The 16,152-nt window shown below is 55.6% G+C and overlaps 1 protein-coding gene across 2 annotated transcripts; it reads right to left on the bottom strand.

The window, feature by feature from the left end:
- Positions 1-2,370: 2,370 nt before the first annotated feature.
- C1GALT1 (core 1 synthase, glycoprotein-N-acetylgalactosamine 3-beta-galactosyltransferase 1) lies at positions 2,371-15,804 on the bottom strand. Of its 2 annotated transcripts, none has more exons than XM_072650767.1 (4): positions 15,581-15,804; positions 10,513-10,761; positions 8,654-9,321; positions 2,371-5,210 (listed from the first exon to the last, which is right to left on the bottom strand). In XM_072650767.1, exons 2-4 carry the CDS (start codon positions 10,730-10,732, stop codon positions 5,007-5,009), a joined length of 1,092 nt encoding a protein of 363 aa, XP_072506868.1. In that variant the 5' UTR covers positions 10,733-10,761; positions 15,581-15,804; the 3' UTR covers positions 2,371-5,006. The 2 variants fall into 2 exon arrangements, with proteins under 2 accessions (XP_072506868.1, XP_072506869.1); XM_072650768.1 differs by lacking the exon at positions 15,581-15,804 and adding an exon at positions 15,059-15,139.
- Positions 15,805-16,152: the final 348 nt, after the last annotated feature.

Genomic DNA, 16,152 nt, shown 5'->3' with positions numbered 1-16,152 from the left:
GGCTTCACCTTTCCCATCTGCTAGATGGAGCTCCGAACCTATTTTTTCTCTACACTCCTTAACTTTCTGCTTGCCAGGGTTCTCCCCTCCCCTCTCTCTGCTTCCACTCTCATTCCAATCCCGCCCTGGTCTCTCCGGGCCTTCCAGAAGGCTTTTAATCACACCGAATATCAGGAAATCTAAATCCTCCAGCTCCCCGGGGCATTGTTGTTCATAAGCGGTCATTTGTTCTCCAACCGCTCCCCATCTTTCTCTTGATATTCCTGTGTGCTCGAGCCAGGGAGAGACCTTCCAAATCCTTTTACAAAATTCTCGGAGGTCGTTTAATCTATAGTGACCCCCGCCTCCCTGCATTCCCTGTAAAGTATCTTAGCCCAGACCTCCTGTTCCTCTGGCTTTATTACTGGCAATTGATTCCCCATCCCTGCCCTTTTCCCATGGGTGTGGGAAGCTACTCACTCTTTCTCTCCTTCCGAATCTAGGATTTGGGACTCGTGTCTTTCACAGCCCCTTCCGGGTGTCCCAACCACCTAGGATATTTGCGCTTGTCCCTGTTTGGAATGCGCCAACTGCCAGGCCTAGAGGCCTGAGGGCTACCCGAGTCTTACCTTACCTATCGCAGGTCTTTGGCTGGCCAAACCGGATAAACGTATGAGAGACTTTCCAGTGTCGAACAAGGGTTAGGCTTTATTCAGGGTCTTGGTTACATGTGCAGGGGGAATTCTTCCTCAGGAGAGAGAAATCCTCTTCCCAAGGAGGCAAAGATCTTACAGTAAGAGAATGAAAGCAGAAGTAGAAGTGGGGAGAATGGGAGAATGGAAGAGGGGGAGAAAGGGGAGAGGGAAGAGCGAAGAAAGGAGAGAGGGAAGAGGGGCCTTCTGTCCTCTAATGGCCCCTCAGCGCTGAGCGCCTTCAGGCTTTCCTGACCCTACCTAAGCTCTCCTGCTGCATAGTTTGCACCTGAATACCGTGCCTGTTAGACAACAATAGGTGTGCTCAGACCCGGGCCAATCTTGAGGGCGGGGATGCTCTCTCCCAGCATTTTTCCCACGGGAAGAGGCGGAAATGCATGAGATAGCTCAGTCTCACACCTCAATTCCCTGCTGTTCCCTGCGGGGCCTCATGAGAACTCTAAGGTTTAGAAGTCCTCACCTTTACCCGCCCAAGACTGTCCACATGGAACTGAGCTTACACCCCCAACAGATCTGGCCATCTGGGTGAAGACCAAGTCACCCACTGGGAAGGTAATCGGAGAAGGAGAACCATCCGTATGCCCATACTGCAGGGGCAAGGCCAGAAGCCACAGGCTCATCAATGTAATGAGGGTGGTTTAGGAGCTGGTTGTAAAGTTGTGGACTGTGCTATTGTGAAATTTTCTCCACAGCCCAAGAGCTGGAAGGGACCTTAACAAGTGCCGGTGTTTACATGGTATTAAAATTTGTGTTTGCAAAGATGATCTCACTGGAGCCTCACAACCCTGCAGGAACTGGGTGCTGTTATGAACTCCATTTATACAAATGAGGAAACTGAGGCAAGGAATAGTTAAAGGACTTGCCTAGGGTCATAGCTACTAAGTGTTTGACGTTGGATTTGAACTCAGGTCTTGCTGACCCGGGTTCAGCATTCTGTGCGCTATAGTGCCCACTGGCTACTCATCTAGGAACTGGATCACTTAGTCTAACCCTCTCATGGCTTTACAGATGAAGAAACAGGTCTCTTAGGCTGACCCTCAGGCAGTACGGGACAAGGACAGGCTTCATGCCCAGCTTTTGCCTTTAATTCCTGGAATTTGCCTATAGAAATCACATCTGGAGAGTGGAACCACCTGATGCTTGAAGGGAGGGAGTCCAAGCAGCCTGAGCCTGACCCAAAGACACACTCAGGTGACCTTGTGACCATGTGTCTGGCCCCCAAAGGTGGTGCCCAGGACAGTGAGGACACCATTTAATCTGTTGCTGCTGAACAACAGAAGACAGCCTGTGTAGACAGTGCCCTAAGACACAACCACCCAACTCCAACTTTGGTTCGAATCCAAGAGGCACGTAGTTAGGCTGGGGGTGAAGGGGACCAGCCACACACAAAGGAAGGGAGCTCCCAGTTCCATCTTCCAGGATGTCCATTTCCGAGGCCTCAAGCAGGGCTACCCCAGGTGGAAGAAGGGCTGCTGGGTAAGGCATTGATGGGGACCTGAGTTTGAATCTTGACTGTTTTCTACCTGTATGACCTTGGGCAGTAACCTGCTGTTTCCTCTCTGTACAGAGGGACACAGCTTCACTGGGCCCCATTTGTCCTCTTACTAGCTGACTGACACTCAAGAGAACATGACTCACCACATACACACACACACGCACAGATGAAGGAAAACAACAGTCAAGAGATGGCCATTCATGTTTATTTTTGTGCAATTCTTGTTTAAATTCACGTATTTCAAAAACCCACAGCCATCCAAAAGGCACTTTGGGAACATGGGTTTACAAAGAACATAGCTGTCCCCCTCCATACCAGACTAGGTTGGGAAGGGCAGCCTCCTGCCTGCTGGGGGTCTCCACTCTTCCCATTCCAGAAGCAGAGCCCCAAGCATGCTGGATGCCTGTGGTGTTGGGTCTCCCAGCATCTCCCTGATGAAGTCTGGAGATGAGATGGAGGGGACAGATAATGAGGCTCTCCCCAACTTCTCCAGGGATGGTGGAATGAGGCTGTTACCTGGCCCCCCCAACTAACAGCCCCTAAAGCCCAGACTTTAGGATGCAGGAAGTGTTCATGCTCCAGCCCCTCCTGTCCTGGATGGCTGCTCTGGGCAGTTCCAGAGGCAAATGGTGACCAAAGCCAGACACAGGGGAGGGCTGCCACTGACTGAGGATAAGGAGAGGTGTTGGAGTCAGGAGGCCCAACATGCAATAGGAAATGAGCTGGGAAGGGTGAAGATGGCAGAAGCTGACCACCAAGCAGGGCTTTCAGGCTTGAACATCACAGACACCGCTCTGGCCCTGAAAGCTGACCGGGAGAGCGAGGCACCCTCAAGACAATGAGGCAGAACAGGGATCCTGGGGTCCCAGTAGTGGAAAGTTCTGGGGTCCTGTGAGAGAACTCCTGGACCCTGCCAGCCCCCTCCCATTTTTGGGGCATGGTCTGCCCTCCTCCTTCAGAGGACATCACTGGTCCCACTGTCTGCTGACCCCAAAGCCGGAGCTGGGAAATGCTCCCACAGGCCTTGAATATATCCCTCAGCCAGGATGGAGGTGGATGGAATCTACAGAGGAGACTCCCCCAGCACAGAGGGGAGTGCCCTGCACCCAGTAAGAGCTTTACAAAGTTTTGCAGGAGGCCAGGGGTAGGATTCAAACCATAAGCATCCCTGCTTATTTAAAATATCTCAGGCTAGGGCCCATTGCTTCAACTCAAAATGGGTGTGCTTTCATGGGAGTCTTGGTCGAGGGTTCAGGTAAGGGTGACCTTCATCCTAGTGACCCATAGTGGACAGAGGAACAAAAACACTGCCTCGGTTTGCTTTCGGGGAGCTGGCCTCCTATCATGCTCTGCTTCTTGGAGGAAGCCTCTGAAGAAGCAGAGTGTGCCCCCACCTCACCATTATAACCTGAGAGATGTCACATTTCTATCCTCCCCTCCCCAATCTCTCTCCATCCACTTCCACTGATAATAATTTCCAAGTTCTGAGCCTTTCTGTAAAGAGGAACTCTGAAAGCGCTTGGCTCTGCTTATGGGGACTAGTCACCTAGAGGGTGGGGGGAGCCCCCAGCCCCTCAGAATCCAAGCACAGTGAAGGGGCAGGGAAGCTAGGCCCAGGTGCCTCCTGGTTCCCCAGGTAAAGAAGCATCAGGCTGCACCTTAGCGGTTAGAGTCATTTAAAAAACTTTGGCCTGAAAGCTGGCTGCCCAGAGGCACAGGCCAGAGTCAGGTGGCCCCTCCTCCTCCAACCCCTGCCAGTAAAAGGATAGTCTTAGAGGCAAGACTGGGACTAGGGGGGCTCTGGGGTCCCTCCTCAGATGATGGCTGGACATATTCTTGGCAGGCCAATGGGAAGGTCCCCTCAGGACACAAGGAGAGCGGCCCACCTGGGTGACAATGGCTTGGCACGGTGTTTGACTCAAGGTCCTCTTCTGGAAACACTGGGAAAGGGGGCATTCACAGAAGACCTAGAGCATGTGGGAGAAGGCAGGTCTGTGGGGTTTCCAGATGGGCCAGGCTGGGGATGGACAGTGGGCAGGAGTACTGTGGATGGAGCATCTATACGACACCGGGCCAGGGGAAAGGAAGTGTCTTCTGCTGGGTCCTTGACTAGGCATCTGGGTCACTTTCCTCCGGAGTTGGCCAGAGTGAGGTCTGTGCTAGGAATGCACTGCCACATTCTGCAGGGTCCCCTACTTTTGTCATTCATGGAGCAGAGAAAAGTTCAGGGCCTGACGGGCCAGGGAAGCAGCAGCAGCAAGCTCCTCCATCCTCAGAGGGGCTCTTCTCTTTAAGGCAGATTGGATTAGAATAGAAGAAGCCCTCTTCCCACCCCAGATCCACTGCTTCCAGGAGCACACATGCTGACCTCCCTCCATGACAGACATACATAGGATGGAGGGGTCCAAGGTGAAAGCAAACTCTTTTACTCAGGCTGTCTCCCAGGTGCCAACAAATGGGGTCAGTTAGTTTGGGGAATACAAATCCTTCCCATCTCCATCTGTCCATCTACCCATTCATCCATCTATCTATCCATCAATCCACCCACCTATTCATCCATCCATGCATGCATCCATCCATCCATCATATCCATCCATCCATCCATCCATCCATCCATCCATCCATCCATCCATCCTTCCATCCATCCATGTCTGTACCAACAGTCTGGCACAGCTGCTGTCTCTGCTTCCTACAGAAGGTGGCACATCCATTTAAAACTGATTTCTTGGCTCCCAGAGTCCAAAGAGCTCTCATCCCTGCACCACCACTAGGGTACAGGGCCCTCTTTTTGCCTCCTTCTGCTCAGGAGGGCTCTCTCTTTACCGGTTTCCTGATTTCTCTTGGGGGTCTTCTTTTTTGTTGGCCTCGCTTGCTTGTTTGGCTGGTGCCTCAGGAAAGACAGGCTGATATCTGTAGGAATAACCGTAGGGACGTAGATGATGCACGAGGTACTCCAGCTGATACATAGTGGTAGAGTCAACATAGTGGAAGGAAACGGCAAGGTCTGAACAGCAACCTGGGCCCTAGAGCAGAAGAAAGAAGAGAAATGAGGTGCAACGTTCAGAACAAAGGAGCTGCTTCACACACATGAGTGACAAGGATGAAGGACTATCAAGGAAGAGTCTAGAAACTGGCATCCGAGTTGTGAGCTGATCCAGCCATTCCACAGAGCAATTCAGAACTATGCCCAAAAGGTTATAAAACACCACTGCTAGGTCTGTATCCCAAAGAAATCCAAAAGAGAAAAGGACACACAGGTACAAACACATTTCTAGCAGCTCTTGTTGCGGTGGCCAAGAATCAGAAATTGAGGGGATGCCTGTCCATTGGGGATGGCGGAACAAGTTGTGGCATACGAATGTAGTAGAATACTATTGTGCTGGGAGAGATGACAAGTAGGATGATTTTAGGAAAACCTGAACTGATCCAAAGTGAAGTGCGCAGAACCAGGACACTGTGCACAGTAACAGCTGGATCATTAGCTCTTCTCAGAAACACAGTGATCCAAGAGTCCCAAAAGACTAACAACAAGGCACGCTATCCTCTTCCAGAGAAAGGACTGATGCTGTCTGAATACGGACAGAAGCAGGCTGTTCTTCACTTTTCTTCTTTTTCATGCAGGTAAGATTTGACACAACAGAGCTTAGCACAAAAACCAGTTTCTCTACAACACTGGTTGAAGGGCTTGGCAGAGAAAGAAGAATACTGTGTCCCTCATCTCCTCCCCACCAAAACCCAGGGAGCTCACCTCCGACCACTAGGGAAGGATTGTTACTAGTCTACCATTCTCTACATTGCCTGGTTCAATAAGTGAAGTGTAATTTCTACAAGGAGGAGGCAACTACAGGCTATGATTTGTGTTCAGACACACCCTGGTTATTCCAGGATGATGGCTGGAGAGGCTACATTCCTACTTCCTGTTTATTTCCTGACCCTGGGGATGGGAGGGGAAGGTACATTTCTCCTATCACTTATTAACTAGAATCAAGACTGGAGGATGCCACAGACACTCTGGTCAGCTGGCTTCTTTAAGCTGAGAGAATGGTCAGAGAGTGTTATGACCCCACTTGCCAAGAGTCAGTTTTGGAGATGAATTTAGCTTTTTGATAGAGAATCTCAGGAATGGGGCCGAGATCCCATCAACCCGTTGGGACCATGGCTGAGGTCCATCTTCTCTGGAGTTTCCTCTGACTCGCTAGAGGTCTGGTCAGATGGAAAAAAGGGCTCTACAAGTCCCATGTGGGGTGTGCTATGAACAATGCACCCCATCATCTTATCTAGGGACTCTCGGGCCTTGCTTAGATGCTCTCTGCTCTGGGTCAGGATGTACTGGAGGATGATAGTTGTCAACCCATTCTTCAGATTTTCCTACAGCATCACCCATGCCACTGAGGCCCATCTGTCCTATGCTGGAGCCCACGGCTGTGTGGACACTGCTGGTCACGTGTGCTTGCTCTGGCCTGCTCCTCAGCTCCACAGCCCCAGTCACCGTGGGGTCATAGCAGCCTTGGCCCTGGGCACTTTGGAAGACGACTTCCTCAGTCACTTTTGGCTGTGGAAGAATCGGCAGCTTCCCTTCCAGTCTCTCTAGCCCTTTAGGGGCACGCTCACTGGCTCACGTCATCAGAGGCTCAGCTTAGCCAGCAGAGGCCGGGCCAGCATCTGCAGGGACAGGTCACAGTGGAGCTGACAAGCTCTCTCCCACCCTGGCTCCTGTCTTGGTTCTCGGGGTAGAAGGCGCCAGAAGCCAAAGAAGAGGGGCTGCCAACCTATGGACATGCCAGCTGGTGGGAGCTCAGCCCCACACAGCAGCCATGTTTGCTTCCACCTCCCTCCAGGGAAACGCTGATCACCAACAAGTGTCCAGCCCGCAGAGTCGCAGAAAAATGGGGCAGACGCTTTGCTTCGTTTCTCTGAACCTTCTTGTACAAAATGACTAAGAGGGAAACATCTTACATGAGTGCACTTCTATAACCCACAGCTGATGGCTTACCATCTCAGGGAGTGACAGGAGAGGGAAGGATACAATTTGGAACTCCAAACTTCAAAAAAAAGTTAAAAAAGAACTGTTTGAACACGTAATTGGGGGAAAATAAGACATATATTAAAAAGACTTTTAATACAAATAAAATCAGATTTAAATTTAAAAAAGAGAAAACTGGGAGGTCCAAGAGGAGCAATTCCCCTGTGAGGTTTGGGGGCCTCCTTGTGTGTCCTCCTGATGGACCAGGATCCCATTTGGACTGCCAAGCATCTTGGTTCATGCAAAAAGGATTGCTGTGACCCCTGACACTTTAACCCGTGCATGTTCTGTGAAGGGGTGACCCTATGATCACCCAAAGTCCTGACCTGAGGGGCACTGGAGCAGCTGGCACCATTGGCATGGGCCCTGTGGGCATGTGGCACCTCCTGTTGGAAACAACCACTGTCTTGGGCCTGGGGCTAGCTTGGTCCCCACTGGGGTCTGTGGGAGCCCAGAGACTTGGGAGCAGCTGCCTCTGGGGCAGAACCCAGGGGGCCCAAACCAAACACCAGCTGATATATATGCAAGGCATTAGACAAATAGTCTTTGGTGGGCACTGCCTCCCTTGCCCAGAAGCACCAAGAGCCAATGGCAATCTTGCCCAAGGCCTGTGACTACCGGGTTTATTCAGGCTCCAATGCACCAAGGGCTTTTCAGGGGGTGCCCAGAATCCCCCAAGTCCATAGGAGGGGGCTGGGATACTGACTCCAGTTCCCTCATTTTACCAAGGAAGAAACTGGGGGTCAGGGAGGAAGGTGCAGAGCCAGGATTAGAACCCTGAGTGTCTGCCTCAGAAGTCACTGTCTTTGCTGAGAATCAAGTGTTTGCATCTGGAGAAGGGTCCGTGATCCCCCCAGGAGGGAGGGGGTAAGAGAGAAGGCAGCAGAGTGTATGTGAGTGTGTGTGTGTGTGTGTGTGCGTGTGTGTGCATGTGTGTGTATGTCTGTGTGTGAGTGGGGAGGCAGGGGAGAGGAAGAACGGAGAAGGTGAATCTCTGGGGAGGGGGCATTCAGGTGTATGTGGATACGAGTGTTGCATATCTGAGTGCACATACAAGTATGTGTATGTATGTGTGGCCTGGGTGGAGGCTGATCTCAGGCCTGTTCAGCAAAGAAGCCCAGAAAAGGCCTAACAAGACTGGCCCACGTTTAGGCAAAGAGACCCGAGTTGATTATAAACATTTCAAACACAGCAGTGGAAAGGAAAGGGTACACTGGCTTTGGAGCCAGGGACTGAGTTCCAATCCTGACTCTGAAAAGTGACTCCTGGGTAATCGTGGGTCCCCTATGGCCTCTGCTGGGAGATGAGGCCTCTCTGGGGCCCAGGCCCAGGTCTCCCACTCCCCAGCCCAGGGTACACTTGACAGACCCTGATACCCCAAAGGCTGACCATGGAATCGGCCTGCGTCAGTCCCCTCGCTCAGCTTCCCATCCAGCCCCTTACCTCGACAGGTGGGTAGTAGTTGTAGTTCCAGTACCAGAAGGTCTTGGGCAGGTAGCCCCTGATGAGATGGTGCTCGGGGACAAAGGGGTGGAAGGTCTCCTTGCCGCTGGGATCCCGTGAGTCTCCAGCCTCCACACCAATGGTCTCCATGCACTTGCCGAGCGCCAGGTCCTCCACAGAGGAGCTGTGTGAGCACTTGTTAGTCCGGAAGGCCTCCACAAACCTCCTGAGGGCCTCCTTGCTGAGCACATAGCCAGCGCCCCCACTCATGTAGCCCTGCTTCACGTAGGGCTTAAAGCGTCGCCCGAAGTAAATGGGCTTGGCAGGGTCGTGGTGGGATAGCAGCCAGCGGAGGTTGTCCAGGACAACGTAAGTGTCATCGTCGGCCTTCATGAACCAGTCAGCATCATCCGGGTAGTGCTCGTACACGTACTGAAAGGCTTTGATGGTCTTCCAGTAGAGCTGGTCGCGGCCCTCGCGGGTGTCCAGCCCCACAGTGGGGAAGTCCTTGTTCTCCTCTGAGCTCATGAACAGGATCTTGTTGCATCGCTGGCCCCATGTGGCCTTGACGTGCCTCGCCTTCTTCTCAAGGTTCTGAGGTCCTGTCATGACCCAGCAGAGAACCCTGACTTTGTGGTAGAGCTCCTCAGCCACGTGCTTGTCCTCATCTGGGGAACAAAGACAGTGGGGGTCAGGGCACATGGTGACAGTACGAAGCTGCTGCCCCCACCCTGGCCCAACCACCGTACTATGGCCTATGGAAGGCGCAGCTCAGGTCTGGGTGATAGATGCACCCATTATCACATGAGCAGCCTTCCCATGTCATCACACGTGATGTTGGGTGCATGTGGGCACCAGACAGCTGAGAAGGGCACAGTTACATCCCTGGAGCCTGGGGGAGAGAGCATAGTTGGGTTCCCAGGGAAGCTGTGGGGCTGCCATTGGCAAAGTCCTACATTCAATTTGGAACCACCAGCACCCTCCTCAGGGCCTGCCCCATGCTGCTCTGACCATCCATAGTGACAGTGTCTACACGGTGCGTCTGCTAGAGGCTAAGGAGGACCAACCAATCACCAAGATCATGGGGTGTCGAGTGCTTGGATGCACCTAGCCCACAAAGCCAGGCTCTGATCATTTATTTCATAAATAAATAATAAAAAGTGGCGGATTGGGCCCTCCCCCTACCCCCCCAACACAGACCAGCCAGCCTCATCCTGGGGGACAGGTCATCAGCTCAGTCAAAGCTTACTGATTCCGAGGAACCTGACTAGTGTGCGGACCCACACCAGGGCACAGGGTGAATCTTTCCTTCTCATTTAACCAGGTACATGAAGGAGTGTGCCTTTTGTTTCCTAGGTCTCTCTGTGAGGGGGACATGCTGGCCTCCTGTCTCCCTGTCCCCCCAACCAAGAGTGCTAGGTTGTGAGCCCATCTCCAGGCTGGGTAGCCTGAGTCCCCACGCTTCTGGCCTGGTTCCAGCTGGGCCCCCAGGCTCTCCCAGGACCAAGCCTCCATAGGCACTCCAGAGCCTGGGGTGATGTCCAGAGAACAAAGGGCCCTGAGTGGAACTGATGGGGGCAGGAGCTGGGGCCCAGGGAGAGGTTGGAAGCTGCTCCTAGGGCTCTGCTTGTCCCCAAAGCCAATTAATGAGTTGGTCAAAGGCAGGCCCCACGTTGGGGAGGAGCCAGGCCGCCCCACCTCCATCCCACCCCAATCCCTGCAGTCGCCATCCCCAGCCTCTGAGACTGGCCAACAGTGGAACAGAAGAGCCTCCCAGAGGGTGGGCAGAGGCCACCCAGGGAAAGGCAGGGCAGGAATATGCCTTGGTTGCCCCCCCATCCCAACGGCCACCCCCTCACCTCTGTGCTGGCTGATGTCTGCACCAAAGTCCATCTGGCCTTCGAGGTGACCGTGGCCAGCGTCCTCTGAGTGCCTGGCGTGCGGGTCATTGTGGAGAATGTGGGGCTGGATTTCAGCTGGCTTCTCCAGGAGGATGTGCAGGAGCTGATAGCAAAGGAAGAAGCCCACTGCGCAGCCACACAGGAAAGTGAGCAGGCTGGGCAGCGGCTTGGTGGCCATCTCCTCTGCAGGGACAGGGGGCTCATCACCTGCATGGAGGACAGAGAGGTGCTCAAACATCCAAATGTCAGTGTTGCCACCCCACCCAACACTGCTCAGGTAGGAGGTGGGCCATGGCCACCATGGCCAGACCAAGAGGGCATCAGACAGGGCCACAGGAGTGCAGAAGAGGTTGCACATGGGCTCCCTGGGCCCATGGGGCAGAGGAGGAGGACACACAAGAGCTGCCCTTCTTAGTCACACACTGGGAAACCTGCATAACTAGGTCAAGGAGAGCACAACATTTCCTAGCCCGTCAGCTAAGTGACACCTAGCAGGAAGTCTGAGGTCTGCCACAGCTTTACAAAGCTCTAGCTGGACAAGAACTACTGGGCATCTGAGCTTGCTGGCTATCCAGCTAACCTCTGGAGCCTGGTCTTGTAGAGGCTACCAGCAAGGGAGGCTCAGAAGTGCACCGCTAGGTCACTAACTCAAAGGAGGTAGTGTCCAGTAAGAGCCAGTCAGAAGCAATCAGCCAACGTGCATTTATTAAGCACCTACTAGGTGCCAGGAAGGGCACAGAGACAAAAGGGGCCCTTCTAATGGGGTATGACATGGGCTGGGGGGTGGGTGCATGATGTATACATACATGCCAGATGAGGATAAGGTAGAAAACCCACAGTTTCACATTCACAAAGTATAAATAAGGAACAGGGTAAGCTGGAGAGTCTCACACAGGGTAGTAAGCTAGACTGCTAGGGCCAAGCCTTCGCAGGAACAGGCTGAGCCCGGGGTGGACTTCTGAATGGGTACAGCCACTTCCAAAGGAAATGAACAGAGGCCAAGCGTGCTGCAATACCAGACAACCTGATAAGGACTGACCCCAGAGAGGAGAAACATGGATCAAAGATGGGGGAGGATCCACTGCTCCTCCTCAGCCCTACGGATGTCACGTGACTGGTCATGGCAGGGGGCAGGCAGCCAAGACCAATGCCAGAACGGGAGGGGTCCAATGCACAAGTGGCTCTGCCAGCGGGGGGCGACTTCCGGCAAACATGATACTGATTTACAGACTGTTGATGGTCTGAAGGGAGGGCCAGGCCACACCATTCCCACTGTCTTTTTGGATGCTATCACTAATTCCCGTGCAACAGAGGAATGCTGGTTATGGGGACCACTTGGATTTTCGGGATCCACGTGATGAACGCTCCTTCCTAAGTCCATGACGGAGCCCCTCAGGCCCAGATTTTCAGGAGGTCTTGAGGGGATTGAGTGGTCCCCTGGCCCTGGAAGCCCTCCCCTAACTCAGAGGTGCTTCCCAAAATCCAGGGACAGGCTTGGCTTTGTTTTTTCAGAAAAAGATGAGATGATTTTGTAGGTATTTACTAACTGAGGGAAATGACTTCTCCCTTCCCTGCCCAAAACAAACTAAAACAAAACCAACGGGGAGGAGAGTCTCCAGAAATAGTTTTCTGAATTTTTCTGGCTTTTACTTGAGGCTTACAGGTGAAGACACACTTGAGATGATCCCTACAAAGCTGCTGACTTTACAGATCCATGGGTGAAGGAACCTGCCAGCCCCGCCCCTCCAGCTCCCAAAGCTGGTCAGTGGCCACGTAGCCACTGAGAAGCAGGCGGCTCCTTCCACATTCGCTGGGCCCAGCTCCCAACGCCCTCAGAAGCCACACGTTAGTAGGGATGTCCAGGCCATTAACACTGAGGACGATTTCTTTGTAGAGAGTCGTGTCAATGGAGGCGAGCCAGCAGGCAGCACAGCTGTAGGACTGGAGTCTGGATATTGGGCTCAAACTGCCTGGTGCAGGCAGCTGCTGATCTCTAGGAGCCTCAGTTACCTCATCTGTAAAAGGGGCATCATAATGGGAGCACAAGCTGCCTGCCTCCCAGAGGGACAGAACAAGGAAAGCCTGTGTCACTCTTCAGCAGAATGTCCTTATCTGTCTGTCTGTCTCTGCATTGATTATTACACACGGACATGACCTATGACTGTACCTTTTTTAATAATATTTTATTTTCCCCCAATTGCATGTTAAAACAATTTTAAAACTTTTTTTTAAGTTCTGAGTTTCAAATTCTCTCCCTCCCTCCTTCTCTGAGACGGTGAACAGTCTGCTACAGGTTCTACATGTACAATCATGTCAGACATCTCCCTGTCAGTCATCATGCGCAAGAAGCCTAAGAAGGGAGCGAGGGAGGGAGCGAGGTGGAGAATGGCCCGCTTCATCCGTTCTTCCTCGGGAGTCCTTTGGGTTGTCCTGTATCACTGCACTGCCGAGAGCGCTACATCATCGGCACAATGTGGCTGTCACTGTGTGCAGCGGTCCCCCGGTTCTGCTCTTCTCACTTTCCATCAGCTCCTGTAAATCTTTGCAGTTGTCTTTCTTACAAAGCGTTTGGTGCCACTTCAGGCACTGGCCCCTGTACTGAGCACAAGCCCATGGGCCAGTGCTGGGTCCACTCAGACCTGCAGTCTCTTTCTTGGCTGGAAGTCCAGCTGTGGCTCAGTTGGACAGTCTCTCCTGAGTCTCCTTTTCACCTGAGCAACTCCAGAGGTACTGCTGATCATCTGGCAGCAGACTTGACCAGAAGCTACCGCTCTACCTATGTCTGGCTGTCCAGAAGTGGGGGACAAGCCTGTACCCAACAAGTATAATGTGAGGTTAACTGAGGAAGGAAAATTCCATCCAAGAAGACCATGGGCTGGGCTAGTGGACTAAAAGAAGTTCCCTAAAGATGGTTCCCCAAATGAACTTCATGAGGATGAGACAGGGGGAGCGGTGGCTGGACAGGTCATGGCAGCCTCAAACGACAGAAAGCTCGAGGCTGGGGTAGCCCCACTGGCTGCTTCCAAGCACAGTCCCCCGGCTGCCCTCCTTCTCATGGGCTGGGGAGGTTCCCTGCCTGCTGTCCACATCCACATCAAATTGCACAGGCCACCTGTCACTGTCCTAGGGTGTCACACAGGGAGGGTGCTGCACCAGTGTTTACTGGACTAAACACCCCCCCCATCCCCACACCAGGTCCCTGGTAACCGAATCAGAGCTCACTCCTGGACCTGAGTCCTGTATGTGGGGACTGGGAGGCACAAGCCTGGTGAGGAGGTGTCACCGACTCTGGGCAGGTCTCAGACCCAGCCTCAGACCCTGCCCACCCCTAGACTCTTGGATAAAACTCGTTCTTTGCTTGTCCTCGTGACCATTCTCACCTCGTGACCCTCATGAGGAGGGGCAGCCCTGGCCAGGAAGCCAGTTCAAATCTAACCCCAGGCACTTACGAGGTGTGTCTTAGACCCTGGGCAAGTCACTTAATTTCTCCAACTGTAAGATGGGGGCAATAACAGTCCCCACCTTACAGGGCTGTCTGCATTAGCACCGTGTATGCAGTAGGAGCTCAATCAATGCTTATCCCCCAGCTTCCAGCCCCAAAGCGGAGGGGAGAGGATGGAGAGAGAAGGGAGGGGCCCCTGCCTCCCCCCAGGCTCGGGCCCCCAGCCCACTTCTTTGGCATTTCTGTATAAATGCCCAACATCTCCACAGTGGTCATGAGCCAGGTCACCCTCCACCATTCCCCACCCTCCTGGCCTCTGAGCCTCAGTCCAGGCTACCTCGGAGTCCATGGGACACCTGACCTGGGAACTGCCCAGGGTCACAGGCGGAAGGTCCAGCTGGGATCTGAGCCCAGGACCTTTCTCTCTAGAGTCACTGGGGTTCAATCCCAACGTGCCTACAGGGGACCCAGACAGGGCCCAGGAGACCCCACCGCCCTCTGCCTCCCTCTGTGCCCCCTCAGCAGCTTTGGGGGGGGAGCTGGCCCCGCGATGGGCCCTTGACAACACCCCATCTTTCAGATGTGCTGCCAGGAGTGCTCCCCCAAATACTCCAGCCTGCGGGAGGCCCCGGACCGCGCCCTAGCCAGTGTGGCCCGGGCAGAAGGGGCCCGCGCCTCCAGATGCCCGAAGGCCCAGCCTGGCAGCCCGGGGTGCAGGCTCCAGGCCCCCCAGCATGAGAAGCTCCATGGGGAGCAGGGGGGGAGGGGCACAGGGCACACGGGCGCTCCTTATCAGCAGGGTGGGTGGAGACGTGGAGGGATCCTGGTGGTGGAGTCCGGCCAACAGGAAGAGGGCTGAGCGGGGGGCAGCGCCCTTGGGCGTGGGCACGGCACGGGCACTGGCGCGGCAGGCCCCGAGGGGCCAGGCGCTCCCAGAGGAAGGACGGCAAGGCCCCCTGTGGGCCCCTAAGGTGGTGCCCAGGGGGCATCCCAGGGAAACTGAGGCCCGGCCAGGCCCCCGAGCGATGGGCAGCCCCCCACACCCCAGGCCCGCTTACTCACTCGGTGGCCACGCCGGCTGTCCGCGGAGGAAGGGGGCCCGGGCCTGCTCCGTCCCCCCACTTCGCCCGCGGCTGAGCCCGCCCCAAGGATGCCCCGCTTATCTGGGGGGGCGGAGAGGGAAGCGGGAGGGGCAGAGGAAGGGGGCGGGGCAGGGCGCCGCCGCTTCCTGGGGGGCAGCGCCGCAGGGGGCTGGGGGGCGGGGCGAGGCGCCAGGGGCGGGGCTAAGGTTCCGGCCCCGCCCCTCCCCCTCCCCCCCTCAGCCACAAGGCACCCCCACCAGGGGCCTCAGTTTCCTCCTCTGTAAAGCGGGGCCCCTCCCCCTTTCAAAGCCGCGCTCCAGGAGCCCCGGAATCCCGAGTCGCGCCGAGAATCAAGTTCGAGTCCCGTCCCCTCCCCCCGGCCCACCCCTCAACCCCCGGTCCGTCCATCGCGGCTGGGGGCCTCGGAGGACCGTCGCCGAGGCACCTGCAGCCGCTCGGACCGCGGCCCGTGACGGACGGCCTGGCGGCGGCCCCGACGTACCTGAGTCCGGCGGCGGCTCCCGTCATCGCCCTCCTTCGGAGCGGCTGCTCTCCGGCCCGACGCCAGACGGCGCCGCTACCCGAGGCGCCCACGGCCCGCCGGACTTCGCCGAGCCCGCCAGGCCGAGTCGGGCCGAGGCTCAGGCCGGCCCCGGGCCCCGGGCCCCGCCTTTCCCCTCCCCCCCCAGCCTAGGGCGCAGCCGCCGCGGTCCCTGCTTCTCCGAGCGAGCGCGGCGGGCCGGGTGGGGGCGGGGCCTGCGTGACGCAGGGCGCGACGATTGGCCGCTGAGCCTCGGGGGCGGGGCAGGAGGGCCGCTAGCCGCGCTCGCCCCGCCCCTGCAGGCCCGGGCTGGGGGCCGAACGTCACGTGCTCGGGGAGAGGCTGCGGCTGGACTCCCAGGCCCGAGGTGGGGGGGGGGGGGGGGTTCCGCCGCGGCCGGGGCCTCGTGTGCGCCTGCGCCTGAGCCAGGGCGAGGGCGGCCTTCCAGGTTCCCGGGCCCCGGCCCCGCCCCTCGGGGGCGCTGACCCCGGAGCCCCGGCCTCGGGCGGAAGCCAGGCCCCGCCCACAGCGGC

This window comes from Notamacropus eugenii, chromosome 3, assembly GCF_028372415.1.
Source record: "Notamacropus eugenii isolate mMacEug1 chromosome 3, mMacEug1.pri_v2, whole genome shotgun sequence".
NCBI lineage: Eukaryota > Metazoa > Chordata > Mammalia > Diprotodontia > Macropodidae > Notamacropus > Notamacropus eugenii.
This window is presented reverse-complemented; position numbering and strand designations above follow the sequence as displayed.

Bases quoted from the DNA above. Each gene is read 5' to 3' on its own strand.
- C1GALT1 (XM_072650767.1), bottom strand. From the start codon at position 10,732: ATGGCCACCAAGCCGCTGCCCAGCCTGCTCACTTTCCTGTGTGGCTGC. The intron at 9,322-10,512 runs GTGAGGGGGTGG...TTTGTTCCCCAG, and splicing joins AGACATCAGCCAGCACAGAG to ATGAGGACAAGCACGTGGCT. The intron at 5,211-8,653 runs GTAAGGGGCTGG...CTTCTGCTCTAG, and splicing joins ACTACTACCCACCTGTCGAG to GGCCCAGGTTGCTGTTCAGA.